The sequence below is a fragment of the Protopterus annectens genome, chromosome 13.part0, assembly GCF_019279795.1.
Source record: "Protopterus annectens isolate FY-2018-M chromosome 13.part0, PAN1.0, whole genome shotgun sequence".
In the NCBI taxonomy this organism is placed as follows: domain Eukaryota; kingdom Metazoa; phylum Chordata; order Ceratodontiformes; family Protopteridae; genus Protopterus; species Protopterus annectens.
Window position 1 is genome coordinate 545,423,057 of NC_056747.1, and position 14,886 is coordinate 545,437,942.

Genomic DNA, 14,886 nt, shown 5'->3' on the forward strand with positions numbered 1-14,886 from the left:
TGAAATGGTCTTTCAGTGAAGTAATATGAATCCGTATATATATATATATATATATATATATATATATATATATATATATATATGTGTGTATACATAGATACAGATATTTCAAGCACGCGCTTTAATACCCTTCTAGCCTGCCAATATACTAAAACAGTTGTTCCCATAATAAGTTCCCAGGCTGTTCTTAAAAATATCTAAACTAGTGCTTTCTTTAATGTAAGTTGGCAGTCTGTTTCATGCATCAGCTGCTTTCTCAGAGAAACAGTCAGTACACTTCTCATTCCTATAGAATTTTCTACATAGGTTGTCTGATGATTCTCTACCACTTTTTGATAACCCCAAACATTCCCAGAGGTAGTTGTCTCTAAATGCCCTATATACCTGAATAAAATCTCCTCTTGAATATCTGTATGAGACACTGTACAAGTTCAGGTATTTCAGTCTTTCAAAATAACTTAAATGTTCACAACCATGGCTGTTCTTGGTATATTTCTGTTGTACTGTTTCCAGTTTACTCATGCTTGTTTTCTAATAAAGTTTCCATATTGTCATTCCATGTTCAAGTTTGGGTCTAATATAATTAGGAAACAATGACTTCATCATTTCTGATTTTCTAGACTTTATAAATCTTTTTATACAACCTATAGCTCTATAACTATCATTGATCATTAGAAAAACTCAAAGTTGGATCTACCCATATACATAGTTCCTTAAATAAATCTATAGTTTCAATCACTGTGTGTTGTTTTAAATATTCACCTTTCAATTTATGTTTTCCAAATCTCAAATCCTTAGTTTTTGATGTATTTACCAACATATTATTCTCCTGTGCCCAAATGATTGATTTTATCAAGTTCTTTTGCAGGCATGCCTTACCTGTAGCACATGTAATCAGTTTAAACAATTTCAAGTAATTTGCATACAGATTGTAGAAAACACCTCAGATGAAATAGATAGATTTGAAAGATAATCTTAACAGGTATGGGCATAGGACAGTGCCCTGTGGGGCTCCCTGACTGTAAACAAAAATTTCACCTGTACAATTGCTTTATGATACTTGCCATGTCCTATTTGTAAGCCATGCAGCTATGCATCTTGTCAAGAGTACACCAATATCTAGTTGTTGTAATTTATTGATCAGTGTTTTGTGTATGACCCTGTCAAATGCTAAAGGTAAATCTATATAAATCACATCACAGTACAAGTTTTCATTTATAGCTGTTATTATATTGTTATAGAACATCATGTTACAGTTGGTACTAGATCTATTATAACAAATGCATGCCGATATATAATTTTAAGACCCAACTTTTCCATTTCTGACAATAACTTATCCAGTATTACCTTCTCCATTATTTTTCCACAACATGAAAGTAGACTTAAGGGTCTGTATGACTCTGGGTTTGTCCTACTCCCCTTTCCCTTAAAGACAGGTTTAATAAGTGCATGTCTGCAGTCTTGAGGAATCTCCCCATATTTATACGGCAAAGTAAATAAAAAACATAGTGGTACTGTAAGATCTTGCTGAAGTGTTCTCAGGTTATTATGACTAATTCCAGTCTCCTCCCTTTGCTTTATTTGGATCTAGTTTACATAATTCTTTTTCAATATAATCTAATTTGATTTCAGTAACTGAGGCAACCTGGATCCGACTAGGGCAACTTATCACCCTTTTTGTGGAGCCAAAATGTTTTGCATAAGATTTTACATATGTATTAATCTACTCACAATTTATCAATTTGTATGTCTTTACTTCTTTCACATCGAACATATCTATAAAATGGTTTCCTATTATGCTCAATATCTTTATATAAATTTTCTTCAAATTTTTCTAGGTCTTGTCTCACACTATGCTTAATTTGTTTGTCCAGCTTGTGTATTTCAGTTTTCAAAGCTGTAGTTCAATCTCTTTTCCATTTCTTATATTTTTTGTCTCTCATTTTAATCAGGTATAGCATTCTTACGGAAACATATTCCCCTTACGTTGTATGCCTAGAACCTGATATTAAACATTTTTTTGATTTTTTTGGATAAAAATAAATAAACCAGGTTCTGTTTGCAGTCACATCATGTAGTATTCCACTGTTTAAAAAGTTCACGTCTTTTCAGACCTTAGTTCCTTGGTACTTTCAAGTTGATAACTCCAAAAAATTGCAGATCATAAAAGAGTGATATCCAGTCTCTTGTTCAAACTATAATAATTTATTGAGACAATCGGTAAGCGCTTTCGCTGAAGAGCTTTATCAAACCTATGACACTCAATCCTAACAAATACTTATATATACATTAAAAACACAATGAGATAATTAAATTCATTAATCAATTAGATCCTTAAAGGAAAAAGCATCCATTCAAACCTTAATATAATACTATAATATCTATCTTAAAACTCATATTCTAAAATACAATGTAAATTCAGATTAAAAACTTCTCTTACAGTTACTGCACACCCAATCACAAACAAATACAGGATTGTTTAGATAAGCTCTGGATGTAAGTTGCAAGGAGAGATAGGATTTTTTTTTAAGTTTATGAGTTGGGTGGCCAGGGAATTGGGGTGGAAGGGGAGCAAAGTGGGCAGAGATAGATGCACAAGCTGAGACAATCAGTTTGTTGCACAGAATGAGAAAATGAATACTAGTCTTTTGCTGACATGTCAGATGGACTGGAAAATGTTAGAAAAATAAAGAATTTACCATTGAATTCTTTCTCTGTTATTGCTTCTGCTTCTTTTACAAATGAATTATAGTGTATGGTTAACATGGGAGTTCAAACAGCCATAGCAATACACTTTTATACGATACAATAATGCACTTTGATTTACATAATGCCTGTACAATTAAACTTCTAAAATTATATCAAAATTAGGGTGTCTGCTTGTGACCAGAAAGCAAATCTCAGGAAAAGTTGCAATTTTGATTTGTTTGGAGTTAAGGCTCTTACGACAGTGCTGAATAATATTACTTCTTAGCCACCAGGCTACAGGAAATGAACAAGTCACCAGATAAGAGAGAATTTTGTCAAATATATGCTCCATATCAAGTCATACAGTTTCCTGCTTCCACTATTCCAGAAACATGAGACATTCTTTAATTGCACCTCTAAATACAATAAGGTACAGGCTGTCTTGCATCAGCCTGAAAACTACATCATGAAGTTTGTTTATTTTGTCCATTGTATCTGTGAGTCATACTTTTTTTAATTCCATTCACTTTATCAGTCTGAGAACTCTAATAAGCCCTGTGCTCAATCCAGAAGGTTTGAAACTCTGTTAAAAAAGTTATCACATATTTTATTAGTCTTGATACAAACACATATTTTGATTTCTTAACATTCTCTGTCAATATTCTAGTCCTCATCAAATATGGGGAAATGATATAGTCACCTCAGAGCTGATTACACTAAGCAGTTGGATGCAGTATCAAAACTTCTTTCATGAGGGGCTGGGGGGGCATCTTTCCACATAAAACATGATTTTTAACTCAACTTTAAAATCATATCTGTAAATTCAAATGAATTCAATTTTTTTCTATAAAACAGTATCATAAAATGAAATGCTAAAAATTCAAATTCAAATGTATCATAATTTGTGGAATTATTTAACTGAGCAAAAACAAAAGCACTGTGTCCATAGTCTCATTCCTCATTTTCCTCATCCCGTCTTTTCAAATCGGTGAATGTATCTCCGTCTGTTCATTAGAAGAAGTATGAAACGGTGAGTAGTTACATGACTATTTCTAATTGTATTCATAATGTTTGGAAATCCCACACTGGTGAAACAAAATCAGTTTTAAGATGCCACATTTTGTGTAATACCATGTAGACTAAAATAAGGTCTTAATTTTTCAGTGGTTACATGCAAATCAGCAGAGTTCATAGCACACATATCTAACCACATTGAATTAGTATTTATCAAAACAAGAAGCAATTTTCAAGGAACAGACTAATATAAGAAACATACAATTGAGACCATGGTGTTTCAGGTCACTCTCAAATATGTAAAAGTGAATTCAGTGGTGATTTAATGTTTTTGCTTGACATTTGCCATAAATATTTTTTTCCTTATCCTGATCCATGCCAGGCCTACATAGCTGTGATTGGGATGTGTTTTACTCTGTACATTCCAGGATGAGCTTGATGTAAACTTTTCAGCATTACAGTACACCCTTGTAGAAAGGTTTCTGACTCTAAACCTCCACAATAACAAACTATCTTCAGCACATAATCAGAGTATTCTGGAATAGCACAAAATCAGCACTGGCCCTATTATTATAAGCATTCCTGTCAAGATACATTCATGCACTTATGACAATGTTACGTCACTGAACATCCAGTGTTTATGTTGCCCTGTAGGCAGTGATTCACCGTACACGTTATCTAACATGGGTGCTTGATCAGGTAAGTCCAAGTTTGTAGGTTTTTCTGAAATACTTGCTGTACGTAATGCATTGGTATTGCTTCTGTAATTTATTGTAAGTGGTGTTATTCAGTCTGGGCCTCTGCTGTAAATGTCAGTCTTGTCCAGTTTACCATTCAATTAAAGAAATACAAATACATAAATAAATATAATTTTCATGTTCTTTAAATTCTAGGTTTGACATCCAATGGAAACATGCATAATAAGCCATGATTCCTTTTAATATATACATTTTTTTAATATAGTTTTATATTTCAAAAGCACATTCCCTAAGGATTTACTTTCAGAATGCATTTGCTTTACTTCTCAGTGTAAATTAATTTTATTTAGCCAACTTCTTTCTTGCAAGATCGGGCCAGTACTTTTCAGTATTAATAAACAAGAAATGGCTACAGGACCACAGAAAAAAAACTATAATCTATTAAAAAAAAGCTTTAGCAAACTATTTTCATTAGGTATCAACATATGTATGCTACCTGATGAGGCAATTTTGCAAAAGCTTCTGTATTGTTTCCAAGATTAAAGTATTACCTGATGAAACAATTTTGCAAAAGTGTGTGTGTTGTTTAATAGAATAAAGCTTTCTCTATATTTCCAGGGCATTTTTTTTTCTTTTGACTTTACTACTCATATTTTATCTGGCTGGATTTGGCTGTTACAGTCTTTTCTACACATTTTTATATTTCATTGTTATCAAAGGTATTGTTTTTTTAGTTCTTTTTAGGCATCTTTTGCTTCTACAGCTTCAAGTCTTGTGTATGTTCTCCTGCTCTGTTTGATCAGTTAGTTTGAAATCTTATTTATTTTTATAAATTTCTTTTCGGTCATGATAGCTATAACATTAGACCATCCATTTCAAATGTGTGGGCTAGTCATCTAGTTTTATTTGCAACACACATAGATAAACATTTTGCAGTCCTAAACTTTGCATGCTGTATGACAAAAATGTTTACTTTGGACACTGTGTACTTTCTTCTTAGCAAAAGTATGTGAATAAACACTTCTAAGTTTCCTTTAGTGTTTTTTTTTCCAGCATAGATGCAGCTGTTTTCTTAAGATCTGTAGGCAAGTGTCAGGCTAATATGGTTGCCACAGTCAGTGGTTAATGTGGGCAAAATGTCTGTGGCAGGGCAGCAGGACAAAATGAGTAAATATTTGGGCGTTGTTGAATTAGAAGAATGGAAACTAGTCCAGGCAAGGGGAATGTGAAGTTTGTATGCTGGGAGAATACGTGATGACAAGAGAATAGCAACTTAGCCAATTGAGCAAACATTGAAAATTTATGAATTAATGGTAAAAGTGGCCAATGCAGTGCTTTGAAGGGAGGCATATATAAATGAATACTATGCATCAAACTGCTTTTTTGACTTTATTATGCACTTTGAAATGCAGCTACAAAAGGCTTGTGCTAGGGACTGTTAGTACTCAAATGGTCACTTAAACTTGGGACATAGTTTGTGCCCATACCTGATAAGTGACTTTGAACACTCTGTAAGTTGCAATTATGCTCTCAATAAAGAGATTTTTTTGAGTACGAATTAAATGGCCCTTTATGAAGTTATTGTTCAGGATAAGTATGATATTAATAATTCTTTCTGCAATACTTCTTGTTTGAATACTTTACTGTGACTATAAATACAAATATTTCTTGGTATCTTGTAACTGTTTTCACTTGTCAGGTATTAAAAATGCAGCATATGTTAGTTGTTTTCTGCAAAGCTGAAAATATATGATGAGACTATTACACAGATAATGAACGTGTCTACACCTGATAACTGATCTTGAATTCTACATAAGGTTGTAATTATGCCCTTGAGACTCTTGAACACAAATGATGAAAAGGACTCAGTATCGGACTGATATTGATATTAATATGCATTATGATTTCATGTTTATTTCAATATGATCATAAATCCTTGTTTTTCATAAGAATATGTTATAAATGTTTTCGTGAGTTAAGGGCCCAAAATGTAATACTCATGTTTGCTGTTTTGAGCAAAGTCAGTTATGTGTGATGAGTCATTAAAGGTGATAAAATGGCACTGAGGATGATTATATTATGACTTTTCCTTTTTTGCTCAAATGTAGTTTTGTAAAACTGTTACTGTTTGATTATTTTACTTTTCTGTAATAAGACCTGTAATAATGGTGTTTACATGTAGCATGATTTAAAGTGTGATATTCACATTAAAACTGTCAGTAATTAATAAGTTCTATGTATTTAGGGTAAGGTGTTACCTACAAAATGAAGTATGTATGTTCAGTGATTGCATGATTTATAATAAAGCTGTTTTGTTAAAAACACTGTTATAACTGTTTAGCCAAGGTTACAGATGTATATGCATAACATTTAAGGTGACTTGAGCTTCAGTATTGTGTTTTGAGTTATGTGCTAGTAATGTTATGTGGCTATATTATTTGGGCTATGATTGTATGTAATGTAAAAAGTCATTTTATAAGGCACCTGCATGGATTGTAATTTTAAACTGTAGGAAAGGACAGGAAATGATAGATGATACTGTAAATGGACAAAGATGGATGTCAGATGATTACTGAAGTGTTAGAAATACTAGAAAGACATTTTGACTGTTGTAAGAGGGTCTGTGAGTTGGCAGCTTGACAGACTCAGTAACTGTAATAGTTTTATGGATAGCATTACATGACAAATTGCTTTATTTGTGACAAGAGCTTTTGTGTCAGCAGTCTTAACATGCTGAAATGTCCATAAGAATGCATTTTTGTTTGTTGCCTGCTGTCCTATTTCTTAACATAAGCTTGAAATAATAAGGTCTGACAATGGTGCCATCTCATATCTGCATTTGAGAACTTATTAGGCTCTTGGGACGGCAAAAACTGTAAGGTATAGAGTGTGACAATAGTAAGAGAAGTTTTTACAGTCATGTGAACAGCAAAGGGGTTAAAAGGATAAGACGAGTACATTTCATTTTTATTTTTTGCTTTCTGCATCTCTAAAGTGCCAATCCCCCCCCACTTCACATTTCTGGGTTTTGGATTGCCTGTGATCTGATATAAGGTATTCATTTTTGTTTTAGGGCTATGATGACAGCTATTTTCTTCCTACCATGAAGTATGCATTTTTTTTTTACTAATGTTTTGGAAGGGAGAATCAACAAAGAACCACGTGTAAAGGTTAAGAAATAGTCTTCTGGGTCATTGGCCCAATAGGGTACATGCTATTTTTTCTTGGTGCTCATTACATGTAGCTTATGAATCATGTGGGCTGATCCCGTGAGATACACAGCTACATGATGATTGGTATCATGGCTTGCCATGCAAGAGAGTGGGACCTTCATGTTTGAAGAGCATAATATTAAGGCTGAGAAACTGAAACTGTCTGACAAAAATATGCACTTTTATTTATTTTATTTTACATTTGTTGACCGGGCTAGTCTGGCTGGATACATGTCCATTTTCAGCAGAGGCCCGAGGAGAAAAGCTCCACTATATACTAGTAAATAACATAAAAACAGCACAGTAAGAGACAATTATAAGAATCTAAAGAACTATTCCAATGTAGTATAGTAACAGTACAGAAGCAATTTAACAAATGAAAAATACAGTAAGGATCGCTAATGCCATATTCTTTGCAGAAGCAGGAATTGAAAATGACAAAAGATAATAACAAAGACTGGAGTCTATACAATATTTACAGTATTAACAATTATGATAAACATTTTGTGCCAGGGCAATAGTTTTAAGAACCAGATTTGAACAGCAGGAAGCAACATACAGGTTTCAATAATAGGTGAGATGAAAGGTTGCAGTAATATATCTGGTGTAAAGAGAGAGTGACATTATAGGAATAGTAATATCCATGTGGATGTTAGGTGAGCTACAGAGGAGGGATAGTACTAGTGAGAGAGACAAGTAGAGGAGATGGATGTATAACAAGGTAATGGAGAGAACTATAGTGAGAGTTGGATGCTGAGGTCAGTCAGGATTTGAGCAAGGGCAAAGCCAGTGAGATTTGAAATAGTTCTTTAATTGTTTCTTGAAAAGTTGTGATGAGCCTAAAGTAGTCAGTTCTGTGGGAAGTTTATTTCAGTGTGAGCCAACAACATTTGTGAACAAGGAGTCACCAGATTTATTGTGTGATTTGAGAGTAGCTACTAGCAGTTTGTTAGCAGAGCGAAGGAAAGTAAGATTCCTGAAAGGGGCAACAAGGTTGTTAAGTATGGGTGTATTAGTAGGGTAATGGAGAATTTTATAGGTGATAACTAATTGATGTAGAAGAATAAGATTTTGAAGTTCAAGCCAGCCAAGCTTTTTGAGATTAACACAATGATGGGTATGAAATGGGGAACCTGTGGCAAACCTGGCAATGCTATGGTAGGCTGTGGCTAGTTTCTGAAGGTAAGATTTTGATAGGTTGATAAAAGATGGAGAGACATACAATAATGTAGAGATGAGATGAGTTTGGGCTAGAGACACCCTGGTAGTTGCTGTAAGAAAGGGCTTAAGTGAATAGAGGGCACCTATCTTTTTATTAACAGTTTTGATGGTTAGGTCAATGTGGGAGTCAAAGTTTAGTTGGTTATCTATTGTGAAACCTAGTAGTTTAGTGGAACAATCAGGTGTAATGATAGTGCCATTGTCAGAGACAATAGAAAAGGAGAAAGGGGCAGACTTAAGGGTTGGAGAAAAAAGTAATAATTTGTTTTTTTGGGGATTAAGGAGGAGACAGATATGTTGGAACAAGTTTTCTGCTGCAGTAAAGACTTTTTGGGTGGAAGAATGAAGTTCAGTTGGAGATACAGCAGAACAGATGAGTGTTGAATCATCTGCATACTGAATGCATGTGGATGTTGGGACAGAAGTAGACAGGTTATTTATAAATATGGAGAAGAGAAGGGGACCTAAGATGGATCCTTGGGGGACCCCGATAGTGACTGGGAGCTGAGAGGATAAATGGCTGTCCCAAAGGACTGCTTGTTTTCTATCTATCAAATATGAGTTAAACCAGCGCAATGCCAAAGAGTCAAGAGAAAGATTTCAAAGTGTGTAGCAGAAGGTGATGGTTCACCATATCAAAAGCTTTAGAGAGGTCGAGAAATAAAGCAGAGGAGAATAGGTTGTTATTGCAAATTTTGTTGATGGAGTCTGTGAAGGAAAGAAGAGCAGTGGAAGTGCTATGGTAAGGTCTAAAACCATGTTGGGAGTCTGCAAGTAGGTTATTGTGTAGAAGATGATTTAAAAGTTGATGCTGTATACAACGTTCCATAATTTTAGATAGTGGTGATAGTAAGGCTATAGGACGGAAGTTAGAAAGTTCATTAGTGTTTCCTCCTTTATGCAGTGGAATGATATGGGAGACTTTCCAGATCAGATCACTTGTTTTTATTTATTTAAGACTTTGTTAACTTGGTAAGTTGTCTGGTCCTTGGACCCTTTTCAGCTTTGAGCCAGGTGTAATAATACCAAGAGTTAAAAAGCAATTACATCATACATCATAGTGAGCAAACAAAGAGTTAAAAAACAATTACATCATACTGAGCAAACAAATAGTTAAAAAGCAATTACATCATACATCATATTGAGCAAAGAGCTAAAAAGCAATTACCTCATACATCATAATGAGCAAACAGGAAAAGCACTAAAAATCCTTGAACTACAAAGCAACTACATATAGTACCCTAACTAACTTACTAATATGGGAAAATGATTTATTTAAGGGGGTATGATCTGCCATTGTCTTTACATTATGGAGAAATTCATTACTACAGTAGTAACAAGTTTGTTTACATGAAGGTATTTAATAACAGAGATGTAGTATTTAGTAAAGATGGTCTCAGATAGTTATAAAAGTGCCAGTTTTCATATGACAATAACTATTTACACACACACACACACACACACACACACACACACACATTTACTCTACTTAGGCAGAGAGACTGCAGGTGACATTGTGAGGAGTTGTTCACATTAGTTAGGTGTCCTTAGCCTATTAAAGCATGTACATTTTTCTAGATGTCTGCGCATTTTGTTTCCTGAAGTCATTGTAGCTATTGATTCTTTTTAGGTTTTAGTGGAGATGTTTCAATTTGGCAGGGATATTTCTTGAGAAGCTTTTTTGTCCTATGGCAAGACAGAAAGGTGAGTAATCACAGAGGTATAGATGGCTCTTTTGGAGTCTGATGCTGTTCCTAGGTCCAGCGCCCTTACTCTCTCAATATAACCTGGAGCTCCTCAATAACAGAGGAACAACAGGTCATAACTCTCACTGTATACCTGTCAAAAAACAAAACAAAAGCAAAAGGTCCTTTTTATCAGTTGCTCCCTCAAGTAAGTAACAAAGAACACTGCAGCAATTTTTGAGGCATTTAGGTTGAATAGATTTGATGAAAGACAGTTATAGAGTTAAAATCTCTTTGCAGACCTTTTTGTACTGTTGTGGGGATGGGCTGCATTTATCCAGGATGATGTCATTCTTGTTTATAGTATCATAATAGTTCTTAATGTCACTGATGAAAAGTGATAAAAGAATTGGCACAGGAATGGAGCTTTAGGGAATATTTGATGAAAAGTTTCTTACCTCTGTGGTGATATTGCCAAGTTGTGTTATGAATGTGCTATTTGCCAGATAGATGGTGAACAAGCACACAGTGTTAGCACCAAATACAGTTGATGTAAGCTTCTTTGGTAACATGCAATGATTTCTGCACTTGAAGGCGCTGTATCAATCAATAAACGAAACACCAATCAAATGCTCTTTTTCAATGCATAAATATATTTTGTCAGTGAGTGCACAAATAGCACTGTGGGTGCTGTGGCCATTTCAGAAGACATACTGAGAGACAGTAAGTAAGATGCGTTTATTTAGGTGGTCTATCACTTGATCAAAGGTTAGCTTTTTTGAATGCCTTGGTTATAGGGCACAGTATAGCTACTGGCCTGAATTCTTCATTGGATGGTGCAGCAACTTGTTTTGGGATGGGGATTATGAGCAAATATCTGAACTGGGGGATTTTTCCTGACGTGATTGAAAAGTGGAAGATGTGAGCAAATGGTTTACTAAATAGTTTGGCTGCCATATTAACAAAGTCAGGTGGTAAACTATAGAGATCAAGGTTATTCTTGCAGCCAATTTTTTCTAAGTCTTTTACATAGTTTTGGATGAGATTTATTTGAGGTAAAATGTAGGGGTAAATGGTAGAGTGTGAGACTGATAGGAGGAGTCTGAAGTGAGTGCCCACAAACAGCAGGGCAACTTAAATACTTTAATATATGTAAATATTTTCCATGGTAAATACAATATTGTTCTTTGTTTGGCTTCCTGAACTGGTTATGATCAGCAAAGTTGCTGTTGCATAAAAATAATCTCCAAGGTAGTAAACACAAACATTTTTAATGGAATAGTAGACAGGGGACACAGTGCGTAATAGCTTGTACTATATTATGTGAGTTGATGTAAAAGAGAAACTGTTTTCTTTCAGTTTTGTATTACCTATTGGTACTGGACCAATGTTTAGACTTGTTAAGAGTGTTGTTGTTAGAGACTTGTTAAAAGTGATGTTGTTATATATAAGCCATGCACTAATAAGCCTGTTATGTGCAGGTTCTTATATAATAACTTTAATTTGTTTGTTTGTGTCTTTCAGCTTTTCCCATTTAGAGGTCGCCACAGTGGAACTCCGCCCGCTAATGATTGGTAGTTGATTTTTACGTGCCGAGTTACCAGCCCTGACACACAACCTTCAACGAAGGTACGCCCATTCACGCATGTCTCCACACAGAAGACGCTCTAGATGAGAATCGAACCAGACAGCATCTTACTGTGAGGTGACAATGCTACCACCACCGCGAGTTTCTATATAATAACTTTAATATTATAAGGATATTATTTGTTTGTGGAGTGCAGTAAGATACTCCGTGTAATGTAGATACTTACTGGTAGGTGCAAAATTGATAGACACACTGTTTTACACATCTGTTGAGAAAATACATTTCTTTGGCATAAACATTCAAAGCTGTTTGTGTGAAGTATAACATGAATATTTATAAACAATACTCAAAACAAATCAATGATGGGTTTCCCCTGACACTTATAAAAACTTATAAAAGTGGTTTCTGATTTTGTCTAAGTATAATTTTTGTTTATAGTCATGCATCCAGTACTTCAATATCAGATATGTTTAATGTCAAGTTAGACTGCTGTGTAAGATAGCATGCTGATTTTTTTTTCTCTTACACGGCTTTCTGTCTAGCACTCAGCCTTCTGGTCTTTCTTTTGACTTTTGGCATATAGCATAGATGTTCAGAAATTATGGCCTAGTACTTGAAGTTTAAAGCAATTGTGTTCTGATATTATTTTAGGTAACCCCTTGTTTAGGAGGTATTGGCCTAATATTACTGTGTATCTTTGTACCTGACCCAAAAAGAGGAGCATCCGAACATTTTCAGACAGTATCAAAAACATCATGGAGTCAAGACATCAAATATCTCTTCTCAAAGTAAGTTTAATAAATCTACTTTACAGTCCAATAGGGAGTCCTACCTCTTGTTATGTCCTTGGAAACAGAGATGAGGACTAGAGAATATACTCCTTGCCTAAAGTGGGATTTATAATTAAACAATGCAAGGATGCATTTATTGTACCCAGAGAGATTTAATACAATGAAAGTATTGGTGTGCAAAGAAAAGGAAGCAATTGTAGGTTGAAAATGATTTATTCTAGATAATAACTGGAAAAATAAATCATACAGGTTTTGCTAGTTTTCCCAATAAGATGTTACACAGTTTAATCACTGCATTCGATGAAAAATGACTAGGAGGCTCTCCCATACACAGATAAATTCCAGCATCACTCATGCATACCTTAGCATGGTTTGATAGTTCTTTTACAGTAAAGATAAAACTGAGGCATGAACTTCAGGCACTTACTGGCTGGAATAGTCACATGAGGAAGTCAGCCTTACCTGTAAAAGAGATACGGGTCAGCATGAGTCCATCCATCATGATAATGTCCATTTCTTGGAATACTGATTACTTCAGGGTCTGTGTGATATTGTTCCTCATTACTTGGAATGACAAACAACTACAAAATGAAGAGGTTATAGCAGATATGTGATAAGACTATATTTGTACCACTGGTAAGGTAAAAAGGTTTATGATTCTGATTGTACTACTCTCATCAGTAGGTGAAAGCAAATAGTGCTCCTGTGTCATCCTAGAAAAGAGGCTGGTGCCTTGTGAGTTTACCTGATAACAAATTCATTGAAAAAATGAAATGAAAAGGTCTGTGATTGCAATACATATAAGGAGCCTAACCAGATAAAGCAGATTTGGGTGAGACAGAGAGACAGGAAGAAGGCATGAGGAGATAAGGGCATTCATCAAAGAGACTGATGGATTCCATGAGGCAAGGCCTACAGCAATCAAGGGTGATTGTCAAAGAAGGTAGGTGAGTGGAATTGAATCAAGAGAGGTGGCAAGGGTTGATGCAACACCCTGATACCATGGAAAAATGATGATGATAGCCTAAGCAAAGTGGTCTGTGCTGAGAGTCTGAACTACTACACTTATCGCTGAGTTCCAGCTTTGCTTTTTTAGCATTATATTTTTTGTTTAACAAGAAACATCTTTATTAAATTAAAACTTATGACATAGGCAATCATTTAGTTATAGAAATGAAAACAAACCACATTGACATAATTTAGTTGCAAACAGTATGCATCACTTATAATCTAACCAGTCACTGTCAGTCAAACATTACATAGCTCATTCAAATCTTGCCCTCTTTTAAACCTCATTCCTCATCTGCATGTATTGTTCCCACAATTCCCATTTTTTCTTTGTAATTTGCTCCTACCCTTTACTAAAGATCCTAATAACAGTTGTTTTCTCTCAGTTGCTTTAGACTTTGATTTCCATTTCCTAGTAATTGTTTTTTTTTTTAGCAGCCACCATAATTAGACTCAGCAAGGGCTTTCTATGTCTAGACAATTCCAATTCTGTATCATAAATCAAAAAATCATTTCCTTAGTCACACCAATCTGCTCACTCACCAGTTCTGACAGAGTAGTCTTCAATGAATGTTTAAAGTCTGCCAACTCATTATACTCTCACAAAATATGTTCCCAGTTACCTCCGTCTTCCCCAACATACCTCCAACATTTGCTAAACACTCGAGGAAAAATTCTTTGGAGTCTACTTGTGGTATAAAAATACATATGTAAACACTTCCAAGCAAAGATCCAAAATCTTCTAGACTTTCTTGTATATTTGGGAGACATACATGTGTCCACCCATTGTTTTTTCCACTCTCTCTCTCTTTACAATCCTTTCTAACCTCCTCTGATTGATTCTTATAGCTATCATGCAATATTTTATATGCTCTACTAGTTATTCCTTTTTTAACAGCAGCGTCTGTTTCTACTAGTATTGGTTTTTCACTGAGGATCCCCCTATTTCTCTTTTTGCCTATACTCAGATACCAATGCTTG

The 14,886-nt window shown here is 34.8% G+C and overlaps 1 protein-coding gene across 1 annotated transcript in view; it reads left to right on the top strand.

Annotated features, from left to right (window-relative positions):
- LOC122787460 (protein spinster homolog 3-like) overlaps positions 1-14,886 on the top strand; it is a 517,894-nt gene that overhangs the window by 399,415 nt on the left and 103,593 nt on the right. The window contains exon 6 of the mRNA XM_044054192.1: positions 12,758-12,894. Within this exon, the coding sequence (XP_043910127.1) occupies positions 12,758-12,894 (137 nt within the window). The remainder of the gene's footprint in view (positions 1-12,757; positions 12,895-14,886) is intronic.